Source organism: Littorina saxatilis, linkage group LG3, assembly GCF_037325665.1.
Source record: "Littorina saxatilis isolate snail1 linkage group LG3, US_GU_Lsax_2.0, whole genome shotgun sequence".
Lineage (NCBI taxonomy): Eukaryota > Metazoa > Mollusca > Gastropoda > Littorinimorpha > Littorinidae > Littorina > Littorina saxatilis.
In genome coordinates, this window is record NC_090247.1 from 34,835,844 (window position 1) to 34,855,850 (window position 20,007).

Here is a 20,007-nt window from a genome sequence, read left to right on the forward strand (position 1 = left end):
GTCTGCGGAGCACCGGTGTTTGTGTTCGGGCCATTAGATGGTACTGTACCAGCCCTAACAAACTGGGGTCGGTTGGTCAGATAGTCTGTGACCCACAATACAGTTGGAACGCTAATTTTCATCTTCAGTAGCTTTTCAGCAAGAAGGTGAGGCTGTATCGTATTGAACGCGCTAGAAAAGTCAAAAAACATCAGTCTAACACATGCTCCAGGTTTATCCAGATGAGAATAGATACTGTGCAACACATGTAAAACGGCATCCTCAACACTTCTACCCTTTCTATAGGCAAACTGCCACGGATCCATAAACTCCGCGGTAAGCACCTGAAGCTTCACTAATACTAGTCGCTCAAGAACCTTCATGACAGCAGAAGTCAATGCTACAGGTCGCAGGTCGTTCATCACTTTGACCGGGGTTTTCTTTGGAACTGGGACGATGCAAGATGTTTTCCAAAGGGATGGGATTTTTGACTGTGACAGAGACATGTTGAAAATCACAGTGAGAATTGAGCAAAGCTGCTCAGCACAAAAATGTAGGACTTTTGGTGTAATACCATCCGGGCCTGCTGCCTTCTTAGCATTAGACTTCTTGAGCTGTTTCACAACATCCTCCTCAGTCACAGACATGATTTCGCCCTGCTCATTCATAGGAGTGTTCACGAGTCGATCGGTCAGTTCAGTCCTGGTCTGGCTGAAATCATGCCTGTCAAACCGTTTGTAAAACGCATTGAGATCGTTCACATCATAGTCACTTGGAACAGAGCCACCCTTGCCACTACCCTTCTTACCCGTGTACCCACTCATCATCTTCATACCCTCCCACACCCTCTTCATATTGTTGTCCTTGAAATTTTCTTCTATTTTCTCTTTATATTGTCTCTTCCCTTCCTGTATCACAGTATTCAGTTTCTTCTGTATGTTCTTTCGTTTTTCTTTGTCCTGAAAGTTCATTTTCTTCTCATTTATGACAGCCTTGATGTCCTTTTTTTTTTTTTTTTTTTTTAACATTTTATTTCCTTTATATACACATAAACACAGCATAGCATACATCATACACCGAGTTTGTCAACAAAGCGCATACACACGTACATACCTAGACAAGACGCAGACATAGACAGTAGGGTGGGATGTTGAAAAGACAGGAGATATGGAAGGGGGGGGGGAACTGAGGTTGTGGGGGGGGGGAGGGGGGGGTTGTAACTGAGGTTGGGGGAGGGGAGGGGGGTAGGTGGGGGCGGTGGTCACAATTTAGCCTCCAAGTATACATGGGGTTTAATTATCGGCATAAAAGTATTGTATAACCTGTTATGAGTAAATGGGTCAGGGGGTATCACATTCAAAAATGTTCATACGAAATCAATCAATACAATTATCCTATAGCATCAATGAAAAAAGTGTCTATATAAACACCACTCTTTTTCAAATTTACCATAATAATTATTTACACTAGCATTATACTTTTCGATCAAAAACCTTTGTTTAGCAATTTTCACAAAAACATTTAGTGTTGGGACTGTCTTATTGAATTTGGCTCCAAATATACTTTGTTTGGCAAGGAGAATAAACAAATCAAAAACAGCATCCGTATGAAAGTTGTCTAAATACCCTAAAATGACTAGCTCTTTTGACAAATTCAAATTACTGCAATGTGTGAAATTTTGACATAACCATTCTGTGAAATCAGACCAGAAAAGCTTAACTCTTGTGCACTCCCAAAACAAATGTTCTAAGGTTTCCTCTTCCTGTGTACAAAAGCTACATAGTGATGTGTCAGAAATTTTCATCAAAAATAACAGGCGTTGAGTGGGAAAAATTCTATGCAGTATTCTATATTGGAACCACCTTAGGTATGTGTCTTGTGTAGTTCGCCTTATTGTCAGAAATACCTTTCCAACATTTACATCAAAATTCAATAAATTAGCCCATTTTTCCATGCACTGTAGATTGCCATCATTTTTCACAAGATGGGTATATATATGTTTTACTCCACCTTTAGCTATTTGTTTCCATACAACATCATCACCAATATGAAAAACATTGTTTAAAACTGCATCTAACTTTAGTCTTTTATGAAAATTCTTAACTGAGCGCATAACGCCCTCGAAAAAGACAAAATTCAGTTGTAAATTTGGATGTTTCAATTTAAAATCGTTATATGACAAAAACCCATCGGCTCTCATCAAGTGACCGACTGTAATAATGCCGTTTTCCATCCAATTCCTGTTAAAAATAACCTTTTTATCTATGCAAATATGTACATTATAATACAGACGCTCTGAAGCAAAATCACTCAAGGAGATGGGGACACATTTGCATGCAAAATGTTTATAATGTTTGAAAACATCTCTCCAGAAAGGATTCTGAACTCTTTGCATCAATATGTTTCCAAACTCACCTCCTCTTTTGTGAATGTTATGTACAAGTGGACACAGAGCTTTCAGAAGTTTAGTTACTTTTCCTTTACTACTTAGTAATCCATGGTTTATTGTTCGCGTACACCTTCACAGTCTTTTTTGGGATGGCCACTTCCTCACAAAACGAAATATAATCCGTTACAACATCAGTGAGTTCATACATACATACATACATACATACATATATAGATACATACCATACATACATACATACATACATACATACATGCATACATACATACATTCATACACACACACACACACACACACACACACACACACACACATACATGCATACATACATACAAACATACATATATACACACACACACACACACGCACACACACACTGCACACACACACACACACAAACAAACCCACACACACACACACACACATACATACATACATACATACATACATACATACATACATACATACATACATACATACATACATACATACATACATACATACAAGCAAAACACTCCCTCATTATGATTCAAAGTTAATCCAAAGCTATGAACAGAATATATGCTACAGCAGAAACTCTATTACAGCCAGTTTTAGACTGGAAAGAGGGTATGTTGACAAACGTTCGACGCAAGGCAAACTACCATCCGCAAACTACATAGTTAGGGCAGCGCAACTTAATTCTCTAGGGCGATGACCCACTTGTCTTTTTACTGCTGCGCATACTTCTCTGGGCGTTTCGGAAGGAGGGGGGCGAGGGAGAGGGGGAAGGGAGGTGGCACGTGCTTGTGTGGTAGTGAAGATGACGAATATCTGGTTCGGCTCAGGCCGAAAGGCTCAAGTCAAAGTCACCTCACATTAGATTACGTCGGTAATATGCGGTAGTTGTGGGTATTTCCGATGACACGAAAGGCTCGAGCCGTTTAGCTTTAGTCATAGCAAACGAATATCACAACGATTGACCTCATTTACTTTACAGCAACTACTGTGCAATAAAATATTGACCACCGGTTTATCATTGTCATCAATGTGGAACTGGTCTGAATATTCAAGAAGCAAGGTGAGTTTTCAGAGTAATACACTTTTTATTAATACCAAGATGCAGTGAAACCTACATACATTCAAACAAATGTTTGATTCTTGGTTTGAAGAGGGTGTCTCCCAAAAGCCGAGAAAGCTGCCGTCAAAACGTGTGAATAAACTGCATGTTTAAAATCCACGGTGGTTTCAACCTGATGTAGTTCTTTGGTCACAGTCTGCAGACTCCTGTTTGCCGGTTTTCTTTCTATCTTTCTTGTCCAAAAGATTGCTCTTTCCACGTGTTTTCCGAAATTTGATACTTGTTTTCCTGACAACTCAGTTGTAATTCTCTATGTCGATGTAAGTGTAAAAGCTAGATGTTTCAGTTAGAAAAAAAGGGGCGTGGAGGCTAGAGAGCAACACGAATTGTGCAGATATATTTTGTGCCAGTTACAACGGTTACACAACCGCAGAAACTCTTAATCTATCGATGTGTAAGTAGAAGGAATCTGCGTAACACTACCCATCCTGCTCTAAATCCGATGTTTTCAGCATTTCGAAAACTGCATTATTATCTTAGAATACAATCTTTCTCAAAGATTCCAAGTCTCCTTGGCATATGGATGTGTGACCATATGTAATACAAACAGCCGAAGATGGTTTGTGTTGTACTTGTATGTATTGAAACTTTAAAATCTAAAAATAGAAATTATGAATAGATTTCATTATATTAGGGTTCCGTTTTCTTCCGGTTAGTTTTGGACGGGTTTGAATCTAAGGAATTGCAACATGAACAGTTTGGGTCACTAGGTGCGAACAACCGACTCACGTGTTTGCAGTGTTGGTCCTTGTAGCCTCCCATAATCCGTTGCATGTTCAGAGCACGTACATGCGTCTTAGGATTTTGACATTGTTGACTTTTAGTGAGTATCATTCAGTTTTAGAAACATCTGAATATTCAAGAAGTTTTCATAAATATTTTTCAAAGTCAATAATTAACTTTTTCCCAACTTGTCACTTTAGATTCGATTGACATCTGTCACTTTGGATTTCTTTTCGATGAAGTGCAATTGAAGTTACTTAGCCTTTTTCTTCCTTTCAGGTACATTTCTGTTTCTTCTCTGACATTGCAGTCTTTGAATGTATCTTCCTGACTCAATCAAGATGTGCCTTCGTACAACTTGGGCATTTTTTCTGATGAAGCACAGTGAAAAAGTACCTTAAGATTTTTTTTTTCTAACGAAGGGGAACTCATTTCTTGATGTTGGTCTGCGTGAATCACTATCTCTTTCTGGTTACCTCGAATAAGCTATTCTAAAGTGTTTGTGTGTGGGGACTGTCTTCTGCTTCTGGTCACCTCTAATACTTTAATTTGATTCTGGTCTGTGTGAACTATACCATTTCTTTCTGGTTACCTCTTGTAATGTCATTCTAAGCTGGTTTGTGTGAACTACCATTGTTGTTGTTATTGTTGTTGTTGTTGTTGTTGTTGTTGTTGTTCTTCTTCTTCTTCTTCTTCTTCTTCTTCTTTTAGATCTTTTTCTTCTTGTTCTTGATTTTGTTGTTCAGAGGAAACGACTCTGTCTGGGCGGATTCAGAGGAAGCCTTATGATTGTGATGCTTTTTGTAAGGTTTACTTATAGTTATGGCTTCTTTCGTCTTTTACTAAACTTTATTTTATTTTATTTCTTTGATATTGTTTGTTTATTTCACTTAATTCTTATTAGTATTTCAAGAATTTAAAAGTGAAGTAATAAGAATGTTTATATATATATATATAACAATTTAAAAAATACACATTCGCCAGTATGTCGACCTAGACGTATTTGAAGTTGACCGATAAACAAACACAAATACGATGATGAACAAATAATGGACTTAGCTTAATTAGGTGCCAAACCTGTTGGAAGTTTCATATGTACTATGTATTTGTTTATTTGTCCACTTCATAGATTGCTAGGTCAACGTACAATTGATGTTTCGTTTCTATCATTAAACATGCTTTGCACTAACCTTCCTTGGTCATTTTTCATTCTCAAGTTTCGAACGTTACGAGTCTTTGTCTTTTGGATTTTGTCTCTTCGAAATACGACATGTGATGACTTCTTCCCCCTTCCATACTGTTGGACATGATCTTACTGAATGACAGAACCATATGCTGTTTGCACACTTTCTCTCGAGTTGCATCGCGTTATCAAGACATTCTATACTTACATCTGTTTCTAATTATCATTATTGCCACTGCAACTGACTGTTTTGAATGCTTCTTTCAGATGATCTCTGATGTTTCCTTTCGTGGAAAATCAAACACAGGCAAGGCCTGTAAACTTTCATCAAGCTCCGTTGGGGATCCATCACCCGGATAGATTCGAACCGCATGTAGCAGAAGACTTGGGCGATATTTCTCCGGCAGTGTTTTCTGTTAGTCGGGATCCTAAAAAATGGTACAGCATTCACGAGGTAAATGTTTGTGTGTGTGTTATTTTTCTTCCAAATATCTCTCCTCCACCTCTACCTCATGCAATTCCTTCTCCTCCTCTCCTCCGTTAATGATGTATGTGTTATTTGTTGTTTTGTGTGTGTACAGCGTGTGTGTGTGTGTGTGTGTGTGTGTGTGTGCGCGGGGGTGTGTGTGTGTGTGTGTGTGTGTGTGTGTGTGTGTGTGTGTGTGTGTGTGTGTGTGTGTGTGTGTGTGTCAGTGAGTGTGTGTGTTGGTGTATGTGTGTGTCTGTGTGTGCGTGTGTGTTTATATATATGTGTGTGTGTGTGTGTGTGTGTGTGTGTGTGTGTGTGTGTGTGTGTGCGCTTTTTTTCAATCGTTTTTACAACGTTTGAACCTAGCACTTTAGTTTCTTCAAGCAGCTCTTCTTCGAGAAATACTGGAAAAATCATATATATCGAGTTTCACAGTTACCACGCAAAGTATATGAGCAGAAAGTTGTCTGTTTCTGAAAATGTTAATCCTTTTGCTCAGGCAGACTCCATAAGCAAACAACTTGGGAGCCAACTTGCCCGTCATGTGTTTGATCCCAACAAACTCATGAACAGCGTGGCATATCGAATGGAGACATTTGACCACGCTGGCTGGCAAGGTGCTGGAAAAGAGGAGATGGCCCAATCAGGATTTTACTATGATGAATCTACAGGTTTGTACATACCTCACGTTTCATTTTTTATTGTCTGCTACTATATTTGTCGGTGCCACCCTTAAAAAACTGTTCTGAGGAAACTCCTTCAGCAGCACACAGTGCCTAGCAGAATTGCAACCCAAAACCCCAATGATAAATGCACCCAAACTCAAGAATTACAGCAAACCCCGCCATCATATGCAGATACGTGTGACTCGTCAGTGTTGTCATAACAAACCGATGAACTTCGTCCGTTTGCCTTGCGGACATATCTATACTTGTGACCGGTGTGCAGCCTTTATTAGAAAGTGTGGCTTCTGTAACGAGTGAAACAGAGGCACTGCTCATGTGAACAAGGAGTAACATTCATGCCTATCACTACTGGCAGAGACGTTTGTGATTCGTCAGTGTTGTCACAATAACCTGATGAACATAGTCTTGCTGCCATGTGGACATATAGATCTATGCTTGTGACCGGTGTGCAGCTTGTATTAGAGAGTGCTGGGTCTGTAACGAGTGAATCAGAGGCACTGCTCATGTGAACAAGGAGTAACATGTCATACCTATCACTGCTTATTAACCACGAAATTCTTATACTTTCGGTGTTTTTGTGTGTGTTGTTTTGTTCGTTTTTGTGTGTTTATCTATTTGTTTGTTTGTTTGTTCGTTGGTTTGTGTGTGCTTTTGACATGGTTTTTGTTTGTCTTTGAATTCCTTAATAATAAGTGTGGTTGGCTTGCATATTTTGCTTCTGCATGTTAATATTGGCGGTTTGTTTTAATGGAAGGACAAATAAAATTTTCAAAAATGCATTAAAACAAACACTCAGATGTAGCGCAGTTATGTTACGTCGTTTAACGATTTCTGTACAACTTTTCTAACCGAATAAATTTCAGAGGATGTAAAAAATTAGATACAAGGAAATCAAACAGATTTTTTTTAAATGGTGGAAATCGGCTGATTACAATATTTCATATGAATTGCTTCTTTCAATTCTTTACTGGTAACATTAATTTTCAATTGCAGGCAATGTCTGGTGTTTTGTCTGCTGTGTGAAGTTCCGGGACATGAATCGCCCTGGACTTTCACCATGGCAGGTGCATGCAGAGCTGGCTCCAAACTGTTGCCAACTGAAGCGATACCAGTCCAGTGGACACCAGGCCAAAGTGAGTATAAGCAGCCTGTCTATCAAGAGGTGTAATGCTACATTTTGCAGATCGGTTCTCGGTACAATGCTAGTTTTAATATGTGATTGTGTAGATTTATTTTTGCATGTTGTTATGTTGATTTTTGTTTAACCCGTATGGTTGTTATAGCAAAGCTGTTTATGTAAAGTGCTGAGCTAATGTTAGCAGAAGAAAACATTCTGTACTTTCACTAAATTATAAGTCATATCCGAAAGATATATTTTAAGAATTCAAATAGAAACACATCTTACAAACGCAAAGCGGGGTTAGTTCTGTGATTAAGATTAATCGGTCAGATACCCCATCTTATTACTCAACCCTCGTTTGTATTATGCTTGACATGTTATATTCATCATTCGGTATCACAAAATCTTTCCAGTAGATTTCTCTCATTAGTTCACACTTGTCTCAACACAATTGAGAATATCACAGGCATAACAGATGAGTGAATTTGCTTTATTATGTGTGGTCTTTTTGTTTGTTTTGTCAGTCGGTGTCATATCTCGTCAACCGCATTAACAATCATAACATTTCAACCCTGTGAACATCTCTTCACGCACAGTTTCTCTTCATGCATAACTCGTGTGACTATAGAACAGCGGACACAATCTATCTACCCTGTGGACATCATACTTTTCACAAGAACTAAATGTTCTTATTTGGGCGGCGATTAGAAGACCCCTGTAAAAGAAATCTATGATCCGAAAAAGAGCCAGGTAGCCAAGTTGAGTACCTTCGATGGCAAAGATAATTTCAATAAATTGACACGGGAATAAATACGTTGGTTGGCGTACGGAAATGGGTGCAATAATTTTGTTGCTGAGTTTAGATGATAATTCGTGCTTGTTTTTACCCTGTTGATATTTTTTCAACTGCAAAATTAGCGTCGTTTTTTTGCCAAAACACTTCCTTTGACTTGCACAATAAAAGCATTCTCTATACAATTTCCAGCGGTGTACCTCTCCAGTGCACCCCTCCAGCTCAAAATAAAGGGGGAAAAAAGAGATTGTTTTACTTGGGAATTTGGTAAAATGTTTCTGTGGCAATTTCTAAGCTTAGATGGCACCAGATAGCATCAATTTGCTTCTTAGGACAAACCAAATCCGGGGGTGGGAGGGGGGGGGGCATTCCCGCGGACTCCCCCTCGCAGTCGTCTCGGGCTCGACGCGCGCCCTACATTTACACTTTTGAATTCTAAGTGCAGCCCCCCCCCCCCCCCCCCTCCCCGTACAAACTAACTGATCCGCGCCTGCATGTGAACATCTCTTTGTGTTTATTTTGTTTGACTTAACTGTTTAAAACAATTACTGCAATAACTTGTGTACCCAAACAAAGCATTCTTGTGTCGTTTCATTCAAACTGTCTATGCTGTTTAAGGCTCTTCGTTTGGCTATCAGGCAGACTTTTCCGAGCTAAATTTCTTTTACAGGGGTAACCTGACCGCCGCTCAAATAAGGGTATACCGAAATTGACCCGACAAAAATGAAAGGTCCCAATTGAAAACAACATTCAGAATGGGCACAACTTGGCAACTCAGTTTTACATGCGAGGAAAAAGTCAAATCAATTATTTATCCACAATAGGTTGATTTGCTTAGCTATCTTGCGTATTCCTTGTGTAATGCCATTCCTACCATCCCTGTATCATTTAACTTTTATTGGCTATAATGGCAATTAAACTTAAAGCGACGCTTGGTCATGTTAATGCTTGTATTCTCTCAGGTGCCAGGATTTTGGTTCCGCTGAACTTTCAGTGACTATATACACATGTCTTATGCATTTAGAACCATTACTTCCCTTTGTTTCTCAGTATTTGTCGCATGATATTGCATATAATTTATTTGTTTGTTTCTTTGTTCAATTCTTTGTTGCTTTGTATTTAGACACATATTTTAATATTTTTTCATCTTTTCTTTCTTTTCTCACGTAGGCTCTGGCAAAGCGTCGTAGACACAATTCAATGTCTACTGTGGCAGACATGACAAGAGACCTGGCAGACATCATCAACCCCTGATGTGACATAAAGTGGAGGCTGAAAATGATATGGAAATGATGGGGATATTAGCTTTAGCTTCCACGTGATGTGTGGTTTTGAGGTTTTTGCCTGTTATCATGCTTACACATATAATTTGTTGTGTATTTGATAAGGAGGAGTGTTTTTGATTCATTTGAAAACATTGTTTATTAGTCAATACTTACAAATTGCTAAATGTATATACCTGTGCAGTCAGAAAACTAAAAAATAAGATTGTAGTAAGATTGTTTTCTTTCTTAAATATCACTGGAAGTGGGGTTTATTTTCCAGAATGAGTTCCATCTTTTCTAACAAAATTCCTTTGTCAATATATTTTGGCAGTACTCCTTCTGGTGGAGATTCTCCAACAGAATATCGAATACTCATCTACACATTTGTTATCCGATTTGCAAAGGAAATCTGAATATTCTTGCAGAGAAATTTGTCATTATTATCTTCTTCAAGCACAAACCGTTTGCTACAAGAATAATAATCTGCCTGCCGATTGTGTTGTGGTAGAAATGCCATGTCGCACTTCGGCAAGTTAGACTATACATTTTTGTATCAGGCACATGCTACTATATGATTTTTGCAATACTCCATTACGACACCGCCTACACTATACGGAGTGGAATTTGTCATTAAACCGATCATATCATCTACCACATGTCGTCGTGGTGGTTAGTGTTGTTCTTGAACACATTTTTTTAAGAACTATTTTTGCAGACATACAGGAGTCAGTAACGAAAGTTATTCGGCAAGACAGTCAAACTCTGTGTTAAAAGCAACTAGATTATATTCTATGCGTCATAAGCAAAATAAGGTTGATATGTTTAAGTGCAGATCTTTGTGATGAGACCGTTTATTGTAAACTCCGTTTGTGATGTGACTCCGTTTATTGTAAAACCATGTAGGGGAAAGGCTCCTAATATGGACCGGCTCCTAATATGGACCACCTCCGGTTCTGACAAACTAACGGCGCTAGAGCGCTAAAAACAATTTCATTCGCTTTATTCACCCTCTCTGGATAAGTTGCACATGTCAAAACAGTTGCAGAAACACAAACCTCAAAACCGTTAGGCTTTTTCGATTTTTTTGACTTTTGGCAGCGTTCACTCTAAATTTGTCGCCTAAAACGGACTCGTTTCTGTCCACAGCCAAAGCTTTTATCACACAAAAATGGCTATATATGACAGCTAAGACCGTATTTGTTACATTTTAGCAGTGTGTACCCCGGGTTTTTACTGCAAACAAAAAATAATAGCAAAACCTCAAAGTATGTGTGAGTCCCCTGATATGGACCACCTTCAACAAATCGAAGAAAATAAAAGCTAAAGGCAATTTTAATTAATTCATTAAGAAGTTTGCTGAAAATAACCTATAACTAGCCCTCGAGATTTCAAAAAAATATAACAAATAGTCTTTTTTTTTGGTGGAAGTTGATAATTTCACTTATTTTCACTCTGTTTTTGATAAGCTTCTTCAGTTTCCTGGTGTGCTTCAAATAATGCTTTCATCAACCCGAAACAGCTAAATCTAAAGCATATTTGAATTTGTCTGACTTGCACACTAAGTTGTATCATGTTATTTTGAAGTATAAGGGGCTTTTTACAGTGATTCGTGAAGGCCGCTTCACTGGTCCATATTGGGCGCCCAGGCTCCTAATATGGACCATTTGTGATTTTTTTCTGTATTTAATTTTTGCTGAATGTCTATCAAAGCTATTTCACTCTAATTAGGCCTAACGGTTAAACTAAGAGAGAAGGACTACCAACCACAAAATGAAACTTCTTCGCAAGAAAACAAGCTAGTTATTAGCAATAAACAAAAAGTGGTCCATATTAGGGGCCCTTCCCCTATATGACTGGAAAGGTCATTTATTCGCTTACCATATTCAGCAAACAGATTGGTTCTACATATGGGTGTGTCCGTACAGTGGAACCTACAACATAGACACCCCCAAAAATCAAATTCACGAAACCACAAAACACCCTCTGCTTGGGGAATGGTAAGATGCAGTTCATGTGATGTGATAATAGCCCTTTCGCGGCAGTACGTTTTTATGCGCACAATAACCTAATCTGCCAGGTACAGCAACAAACAGCATCACGTGTTTGAAATCTGAGTCGTATAGCATCTAAGGGAAATGTTGCATGGTTTTCGGTAGCCCACTTCCCTGTCGTCAAATGAAAAGAGCTGCTTCTTACAGGCACCAGTCAACTCATTCACCCACCTCGCTTCACCGACATTCGGGCTTTCTACTTTCCCACTTTCACAATTTCGAATTGTACTGACTTTGTCTTTATGATAATATTTTTTGGTGTTTTAACAATGTTTGTTTCACAAGCTGTAAATTCATTTTTTAGATTTTAAAAGTGAGGTCGAGCGCCATAACGAGGTTTTCGATTGATACCTAAACGTCCACGCAAAATAACATTCTATGAAACATGGTCGCTCTCGACATTGAGCACATAGGATTTTTCTGGCGGTAAGCGTTCGAACGAAAGGGTATTTGTACTGTATGTAAAAGCCTGGTGGTGTCTGTGATCAGAAAAGATGGTTTACGGGAGGGGGAGTGGGCCTTTAACAACAATATAATCAACTTGTCCATCAACATTTTTAAAACTTCTGATACAAAAATAACCTTTTGATAATAGATGAAATAATGGTTGAATTGTTAATAATTTCCTGAATCCAAAAATGTATATGTTTACTGTGAAAATGTGCTCAAAATTAAAGAAAATCGGTTTGTGCAAATTAGGTACTATGTTGAAATTAAGTACATTGTACTATGTGTGCATGCTTCGCGGAATCCAGCAAGGACAACATTGGTCATCGGGTCTCGGCTAGCCAAGCCTTTATAGTCACGGTGATGACTGATCCAAGGTTTTCAGTGTTTATCTTTTAGTTTCAGGCCGAACTTAGTGTTTTCATAAAGTTGGAAAACACCTCTTATTTGACTACGGTTTTTGGTATCAATAGTTGATAAAAAAAAAAATTATATCTTTCTACATATTTGCATCAGTTATTACTTTCTCTTTGTTTTTCTTTCTTCCTCCTACTTTCGCCCATGTTGTTGTTGTTGTTGTTGTTGTTGTTGTTGTTGTTGTTGTTGTTTTGGGGGGGATGTTCTCAATTTGTTTATATTGTATAGCTTTTTCCTCATTGTAAAAAGTCATAGAGTTTTTCTTTTTTGGAAAACTTGTCTTGTGACTGATCAAAAAGATTTGACTATGAGTCATGGTGTGAATAGTTAAAGCATGCAGTAGCTCTTATACAATTACACGGAATCAATAAACTACACTCTTTGTCATACTTATATTTCGTTTTTAAACATGTAATGTGTCTCTCTGTGTCTGTTCCTGTGTCTGCGAGTGTCTGTCTGTCTGTCAGTCTATCTATCTATCTATCTGTCAGTTTGTCTGTCTGTCTGTCTGTCTGTCTGTCTGTCTGTCTTTCTGACTGTCTCTCTGTCTGTCTTTCTGTCTGTCTGTCTGTTTGTCTATGTTATTGTTTGTCCGTCTGTGTCATCGTGTGATCTTGGATGTCAAAGTGCGTGTCTTTGGGGATTTTGATAGTTGGTTTAAGTAAAGGAATTTCATCTGTATAAATACTCAGCAAAATGAGTGAACCAAGTTTTTAAAAAGATTTAATGAAGAGGTTACGTGTTTGCCCTTCGAGGTTCTGAAACCTACATCAGCAAGGGTTCGCGTATACAACTCCATTATTTATGTACCGCAAACATACTTTGCATCGAAGCGAAACAGCTCTGTGGTGTCCGTTTTTGATGTTTGGATAATTATTGTTGTTCCCTTCGCCGTGGACGGATAACGTAATTTAACGATGTGATTTATTTCATTGGTTTTTTTGCTGCAGGCTTAGCATCTCTACCTCACTGGGCTAAATCATAACAGTTATTATAACACAACAAAAACCCGCACATAGTCTAATGTACAGCTGCCTCAACTGTGACTAACTGTGACTCATTCATATTGGCAGCTATGTTTTTAGACGTCACTGGCAGGTGAATCGCTAAGGTGTTTTTTTCAGAACCCCTGATATGAAGTTGCTTATTCGAACCGATTGTGTTGCCATTCAGCCTAGCCAACCGCTTCTTCAATGTGCAGGCAGAGCCGCCCATGAATAGAGCTATTTTTGGCACACACGGCATGCGCTGGATTTGATATCCAACCCAAAACTGCCACTGCATTTGATCAATATGCAGGCATATGTCATTCGGCCACTTAAGCCGGTAGGCTGTCACACCAAAATGAGTAGAAAAACAGCTCAACTTATAAATAGTGTCACCGTAATCACTTGAACATTAGACTTTCATGAAAAATGTGGTCAATATCCACACGAACCTCTCACACTCTTTCCAACGTTAAAAGGCGGGAAGGACAGGAACAGGCGACAGGGTTGAACAATATCAGACATATGAATCAGTAAATTCTTACAGAGACATATCCAAGATTTCTATATTTTGGGGATCACAACAACTGTTTCCAGGCAGGTCAGTATTTTCCACATTATTTGCATTTAAATCTCAAACGATATTGTTGTTGTTGTTGTTGTTTTTGGTGGTGGTGGTGGTGGAGGTGGTGTTTTGGTGGCGATGTTATTTCAAAAGTTTCAAAAATGCAGATTCTATTTTTATTATTTTACATACTATATTATTTCCCAGTTTTCAATTTATAATTTTCAAACTGCTAATGATAATTCTCGCTCTGTTAATTTTTGCTCTTTTGAAAAAAAGTCACCAAAGATAGTGATTTAGTTACAATTCATACACAATGCGGTAATACAGACCTGTCCTGTTACTGGGACAATTGTGTTGCGAGGTAGAAGGGAGAAGATTTATTCAGAAACGAAACTCTTCCGGGGATGTTTTCCAAACCAATGTAAGAAACGGCAACAGGATTTAGTTCTAAACAAGAACATTCTTTTCTTTTTAATTATGACGATTATCTTCCTTTAAAAAGATAAAGCGCTTATTTTGATTCAGTTAATCAGAATTCTTCCTTTCGAAAATTCGAAAATGAGACCACAGCATGGCACACACAAAAACTGTGGATTTGGTGTACGACGTGTAAAAGACAGTTTACATGCTTCAGAGCATTACTCTAACCCTTACCTAACTCCCTTAATCATCACATTTGGTGCCTTTTAACGATAATTCATTAAGAGACGTGTGCGTTGTGTTTTTTCTGTGCTAAGCTGTGTATGTGTGTGTTAGTGTGTGTGTGTGTGTGTGTGTGTGTGTGTGTGTGTGTGTGTGTGTGTGTGTGTGTGTGTGTGTGTGTGTGTGTGTGTGTGTGTTTACTTTTAATCAAACTTGCTTAACACTTCGTAAAGTTGCATGAACCGCTCTTCCCTGTGTTTCGACAAACTCTTCCGAAGACAGTGCAGCCATTTTAATTTCCCCCGAACGGGTTTCACCTTACAGCCATGTCTCGACGAGGAATTGGAGCTGATTGCACGTACAGGTCGTCACAACAGCTGTGCGTAACCTGTGAGTCCAGAAGACCCGTCGTCGTCTTCCTACCGTGTGGACACATGACTACGTGTGCCACGTGCGCTGAACTGATGGAGCAGTGCTCTCTCTGCCAGAGGAACATACTGGGGACCGTCCTTACCGAGCCAGGCCGGAGCGAGGACAGTGGGGCACCTAATCGAATTTTTTTAAAGGCAGCATGACCACCCCCAACTTGAAAGGGAGATAGACTATAATTTGCTGCGATAACGTGGCAACGACGACTATCCCATCAAAGCAAATAGTGTGCCTTCTTTGTGGGATTGTTGCTTTCAGTTTAATACTTCGTTTGTCACAGTTTATATCCAACAAAATGCATCCGATCGACTTGTCAACTCTACCGTCCAATCTTACACGATTTCTGTGTGACGAATATGACACAAAGAACCCTTAATAACCTTCCATAACACAAAAAATACAGGTAGATTTCCCTTCATGTTATCATTGTTTTAAATATGCGTTCTGTCAGAGTAAAAATCCTCAATGATTATTTAGTTTCCGCATACAAGTACATGTAACGTGGACAAATTAATATCTAGCTTCGTCAGCCTGATTGGCTGCAGGTCGACAGGATTTCAAGACGGACACCGGCTTTCCCCCTTTCCTGTAAAGCTAAAATTTATAACACGAGCATTGCAGTTTTATGCTAACCCTACGAGCTTATAATTTGTAGTATATTGGCCTCAAGCACTTCACTTGCCTGGGACACATTTAGCCGAATTCGAAGTGGGTGTATTTTTCTTCGGTCGCAAAAATATACTGTTCTTACAAGCTATTCCTGATGTTGCTTAAGTGAATTCTGTTGTTGTTGCTGTAGTGGTTGTTTTTGATGTTGTAGTTGTTGTTGTTGTTATACCTGCTGTAGTTGTTGTCATTGCTGTTGCTGCTGTGTGGGGTGGTGGTGGTGATGGTGGTGGTGGTTTGTTTTGGTATGGTGGTGCATGATGAAGGTTGGTGGTCACTCGTGGCGGTGGTGGTGGAAGTGGTGGTGGTGGTGGTGGTGTTTGCTTGCTTTGGTTTGGTGCTCTTGATGCATGCTGTTCGCATTTCATGATTCAAATTAGAACATCCAGTGCAAGGAAGATATGAACTAAATTAACATTTTTTAAAAATATATTAGAAATACACTTGACACTTTAAAAGCAACGCCAAGCTTGTAAAGTATTACCTGGAATTGAGTCAATAGTACGCCAGAATGTTGCTCTCTGATAGCCACTAGTGGTTCAAAAGATGTTTCTTCAAAAACAAAATTGTCAGACTGTTGATTTAAGTATGTATCCAAGTGGAGGAATTGCCATATCTTATGTAAAAGTCAGGACAGGCGCGGACATATTGTGGTTCAGTTGTTAGGAAACCCCATGGATTTCGCGCATTGTGTTCGCGCTACTCACTAGAATACAAACTGATTTGCACAAAACTTGCTCGGTACATACTTGAATTATTAAGGAATGCAGGGTGCAAATTTCGTGATGATATCTGCAGAAACAATTTCATAACATCAGATTTTTAGGACCAAGTGTTGTGGCGCCAACGTTAATGGTCAGAATAGCGTTACACACATGTGATCAAAACTATTCCTCAGGTTGTCACCAAATTTGACTGAAGTGTCAAAAAATGACTCCTCTGCGTTTTGTTCCTCCAGCTTTTTAACAAATGCACAAAAAGGTTGTTTTTGACCAGCCCAAACAAGTACCAAACAGAAAAACCGTAACAAAAATGACAACTTTCTTCAGAATTCTTATTCAGAGGAATTAAATGTACAACAATACATGAACAAACATCGTGCCAAATTTGATGACAATCGGTTGAATAGATTTGAAAATATCCATGTAACCGCAACGCATGCTACAAAAAACGTGATTTTGAGACAATCGCGCTTGAAGTTGAACGTAAGTTATCGGTGGTGTATTTTCAGTGTAAGATAGCATATCGTCATCGCACAACACTGTGACGTGTCTCAGATCATTATCACCTCGTCACCAGCTTGGTCAAAACTAGCAACAGCAACTGTTTGTGTTACTTTGTTATTTTCTTCTTGTGATTTGTTTTCGTATTAGGGGGTGGCTATATGGCAATCCGTTTGTAAAAAGATTACGATTTTTCGTGTTGATCTAAATAATGAATTATTATATAAATAATGAATTATTTAGGTAAATAATGCATTATTTAGCTAAATGATGCATTATTTAGGCCCTACACAAAAGTAAAAAATGTGATTTTTCTTAAATCTTTTATTTACTAAACAATTCATTATATATATAGTAAATAATGCATTATTTAATAAATAAATCATTATTTAGTGTATAATGCATTATTATATTATAGTATATAATGCATCAAGACCCAGCGGATGAATATCAAGGGACTCACGAGCCTCTGGCTCCTAAGTTTTGGCGTCTTTTTCTCCAATTCCATTGGCCTGACAACATTGACCCCATGCGCTATTGAGGAGACAGTGCCTAACGTATCTTGCTTGTAAATCGCATCAAGTTGGGATTTACTGTTTGAGCACAAAATTGAATAAGTGATTTTGAGACTTAGGCCGTCCTTTGCAAAAAAAAGGTCTTTAGACAACCACGATACTTATACAAATATTTTTTTTAACTGAGTGTAAACATATCATCATCATTAAGGCGACGATGTAAAACACCTATATCTTAATCTTGACTGATTTTCACAGTCAATTCATGACTGTTGAGTGTAGGTCAATTAGCAAATGTAATTACAAAATTTAGTTAATATTGCTTTAAAAACAACAGATATAGCACTGGTAGCCATAAAACCCCTTTTTACAATGGTCGCCCTCTAGGCGGATTTATACTTTTATATATATATAGAGAGAGAGAGAAATAAGTATCCCTTCACAGACAGCCTATTGGGAGCATCAGACCCTCCTCAAGGGGGACCGAGATTTACAGAGCAAAGTCCCTTTGTGGGGGACGTATCACAAGGTAATATATATATATATATGCATTATATAACGTTACGACACTACTACAGGACAGCTCCGCATCTCTCTCGAGCGCGTGTGTTTGTGTGTGTGTGTATATATATGTGTGTGTGTGTGTGTGTGTGTGTGTGTGTGTGTGTGTGTGTGCGTGTGTGTGTGTGTGTGTGTGTGTGAGCGCGCGAGCGCGTGTGTTTGTGTGCGTGTGTGTTTATGTGTGTGTGTGTTTAATTAATTGTATGGACAATAAATGATCTTATGGCTTATGTCATGTCTTATCTCTCTCTCTCTCTCTCTCTCTCTCTCTCTCTCTCTCTCTCTCTCTCTCTCTCTCTCTCTCTCTCTCTCTCTCTCATGGCTCCGTCAGTAAAATAATGCATTATATACTATATAATGCATTATATAATATAGAATGCATTATATACTTAATAATGATTAATTTATTAAATAATGCATTATTTACTATATAATGGATTATGTATTATATAATGCATTATATACGATATAATGCATTATAAGCTACTCACAAAAAGTTAAGGATCACTTGCACACAAATTCATAACTTTCCAAATAAGAAAGCCAATGCGTTGGTATTTGGCAAACGTTTAATTCAATGCTTTGATGATAACGATACAACATTTCCTTCAATTTTAAGCAATCGTTTGGTCTGTACATTTTATCAAAGTGTGTACGTATCGAAATTGAATTTCACAAAGTCGTTGAAATCACAAGACATGGCATTCAGATGCTCCCAAAAGTTCAGTAATGCGTGTAACCGCCCTGGCTGTTCTGGCACTCGACGCAGCGAGTCCTCATAGAGTTGACCAGGGTGGTGAAGATCCTCTGTGGAAGCGCCTGCCACTCAGCATGCAGCATCTGGTAGAGGTGCTGGACATCCCTGGGAGGGGGGTGGTTGCTCCTCACTTTGCGATCCAACTCATCCCAGAGGTTCTCAATCGGGTTGAGATCGGGACTGCATGCTGGCCACTCCATTCTGTTGACTCCAGACTGCTGCAGGAAGTCGTTGACCACCCTTGCCCGGTGGGGGCGAGCGTTGTCATCCTGGTAGACAGCCTGCGGTCCCATCTGCTGCAGTGTAGGCACAGCCAGCGGTCGAAGGATCTCATCCCGGTATCGGAGGCCAGTCAGGTTACCCTGTACATGAAACAAGGGTGTTCTGTAGTGAAGGCTGAAGGCCCCCCAGACCATTACAGAACCTCCACCAAAGGCCCCCTTTTCTTCGACAGTGGCGTCAATGTAGCGTTCCCCTTGGCGCCTCCAGACCCTCAGTCGGTCGTCGTTGTGGTTCAGGGTGAAGCGTGATTCATCACTGAACAGGACCTGGGACCATTGCTGACGTGTCCACCTCACGTGACGTCTGCAGAAGGCGCGGCGTGCTGCCCTATGGGCTGGAGTTAAGCGTGGCCGTACAGCTGGGCGACGAGAACGGAGGTTAAACCCATGAAGGCGATTCCGTATGGTCTGCTGGCTGATGTTGGTGTTAGTAGCCACCCTCAGCTGCCTTCGAATAATGCAGGAAGAGGCTGTTCTTGTTTGCAAGGCTAGTCGTTCAATGAGACGATCTTCACGTGGAGTTTGTCTTCTTTGGTCGCCCAGGTTTGCGTCTTTCCTGGACCCTCCCAGTGGCTGTGAAACGTTGAATCAGTCTGACAATGACCGAGATGGACACGTGAAGTCGCCTGGCCACTTCTCGCTTGGGGACACCATCTTGGAACCATGCAACAGCTCGTCCCCTCTCAAACTCGTTCAATTTTCGTCGTGGAGGCATTGTC

General features: G+C 39.4%; 1 protein-coding gene and 1 long non-coding RNA gene across 6 annotated transcripts in view; one reads left to right on the forward strand and one right to left on the reverse strand.

Annotated features, from left to right (window-relative positions):
• LOC138962240 (uncharacterized) overlaps positions 1–20,007 on the reverse strand; it is a 179,686-nt gene that overhangs the window by 72,512 nt on the left and 87,167 nt on the right. The window lies entirely within an intron of this gene.
• On the forward strand, positions 3,246–16,042 carry LOC138962237 (uncharacterized). 4 transcript variants are annotated; one of them, XM_070333978.1, is made up of 6 exons: positions 3,264–3,446; positions 5,680–5,866; positions 6,381–6,552; positions 7,561–7,700; positions 9,651–14,247; positions 15,181–16,042. In XM_070333978.1, exons 2-5 carry the CDS (start codon positions 5,690–5,692, stop codon positions 9,732–9,734), a joined length of 573 nt encoding a protein of 190 aa, XP_070190079.1. In that variant the 5' UTR covers positions 3,264–3,446; positions 5,680–5,689; the 3' UTR covers positions 9,735–14,247; positions 15,181–16,042. The 4 variants fall into 4 exon arrangements, with proteins under 4 accessions (XP_070190082.1, XP_070190079.1, XP_070190080.1 ...); XM_070333979.1 differs by lacking the exon at positions 3,264–3,446 and adding an exon at positions 3,655–3,900; XM_070333977.1 differs by lacking the exon at positions 3,264–3,446 and adding an exon at positions 4,188–4,329.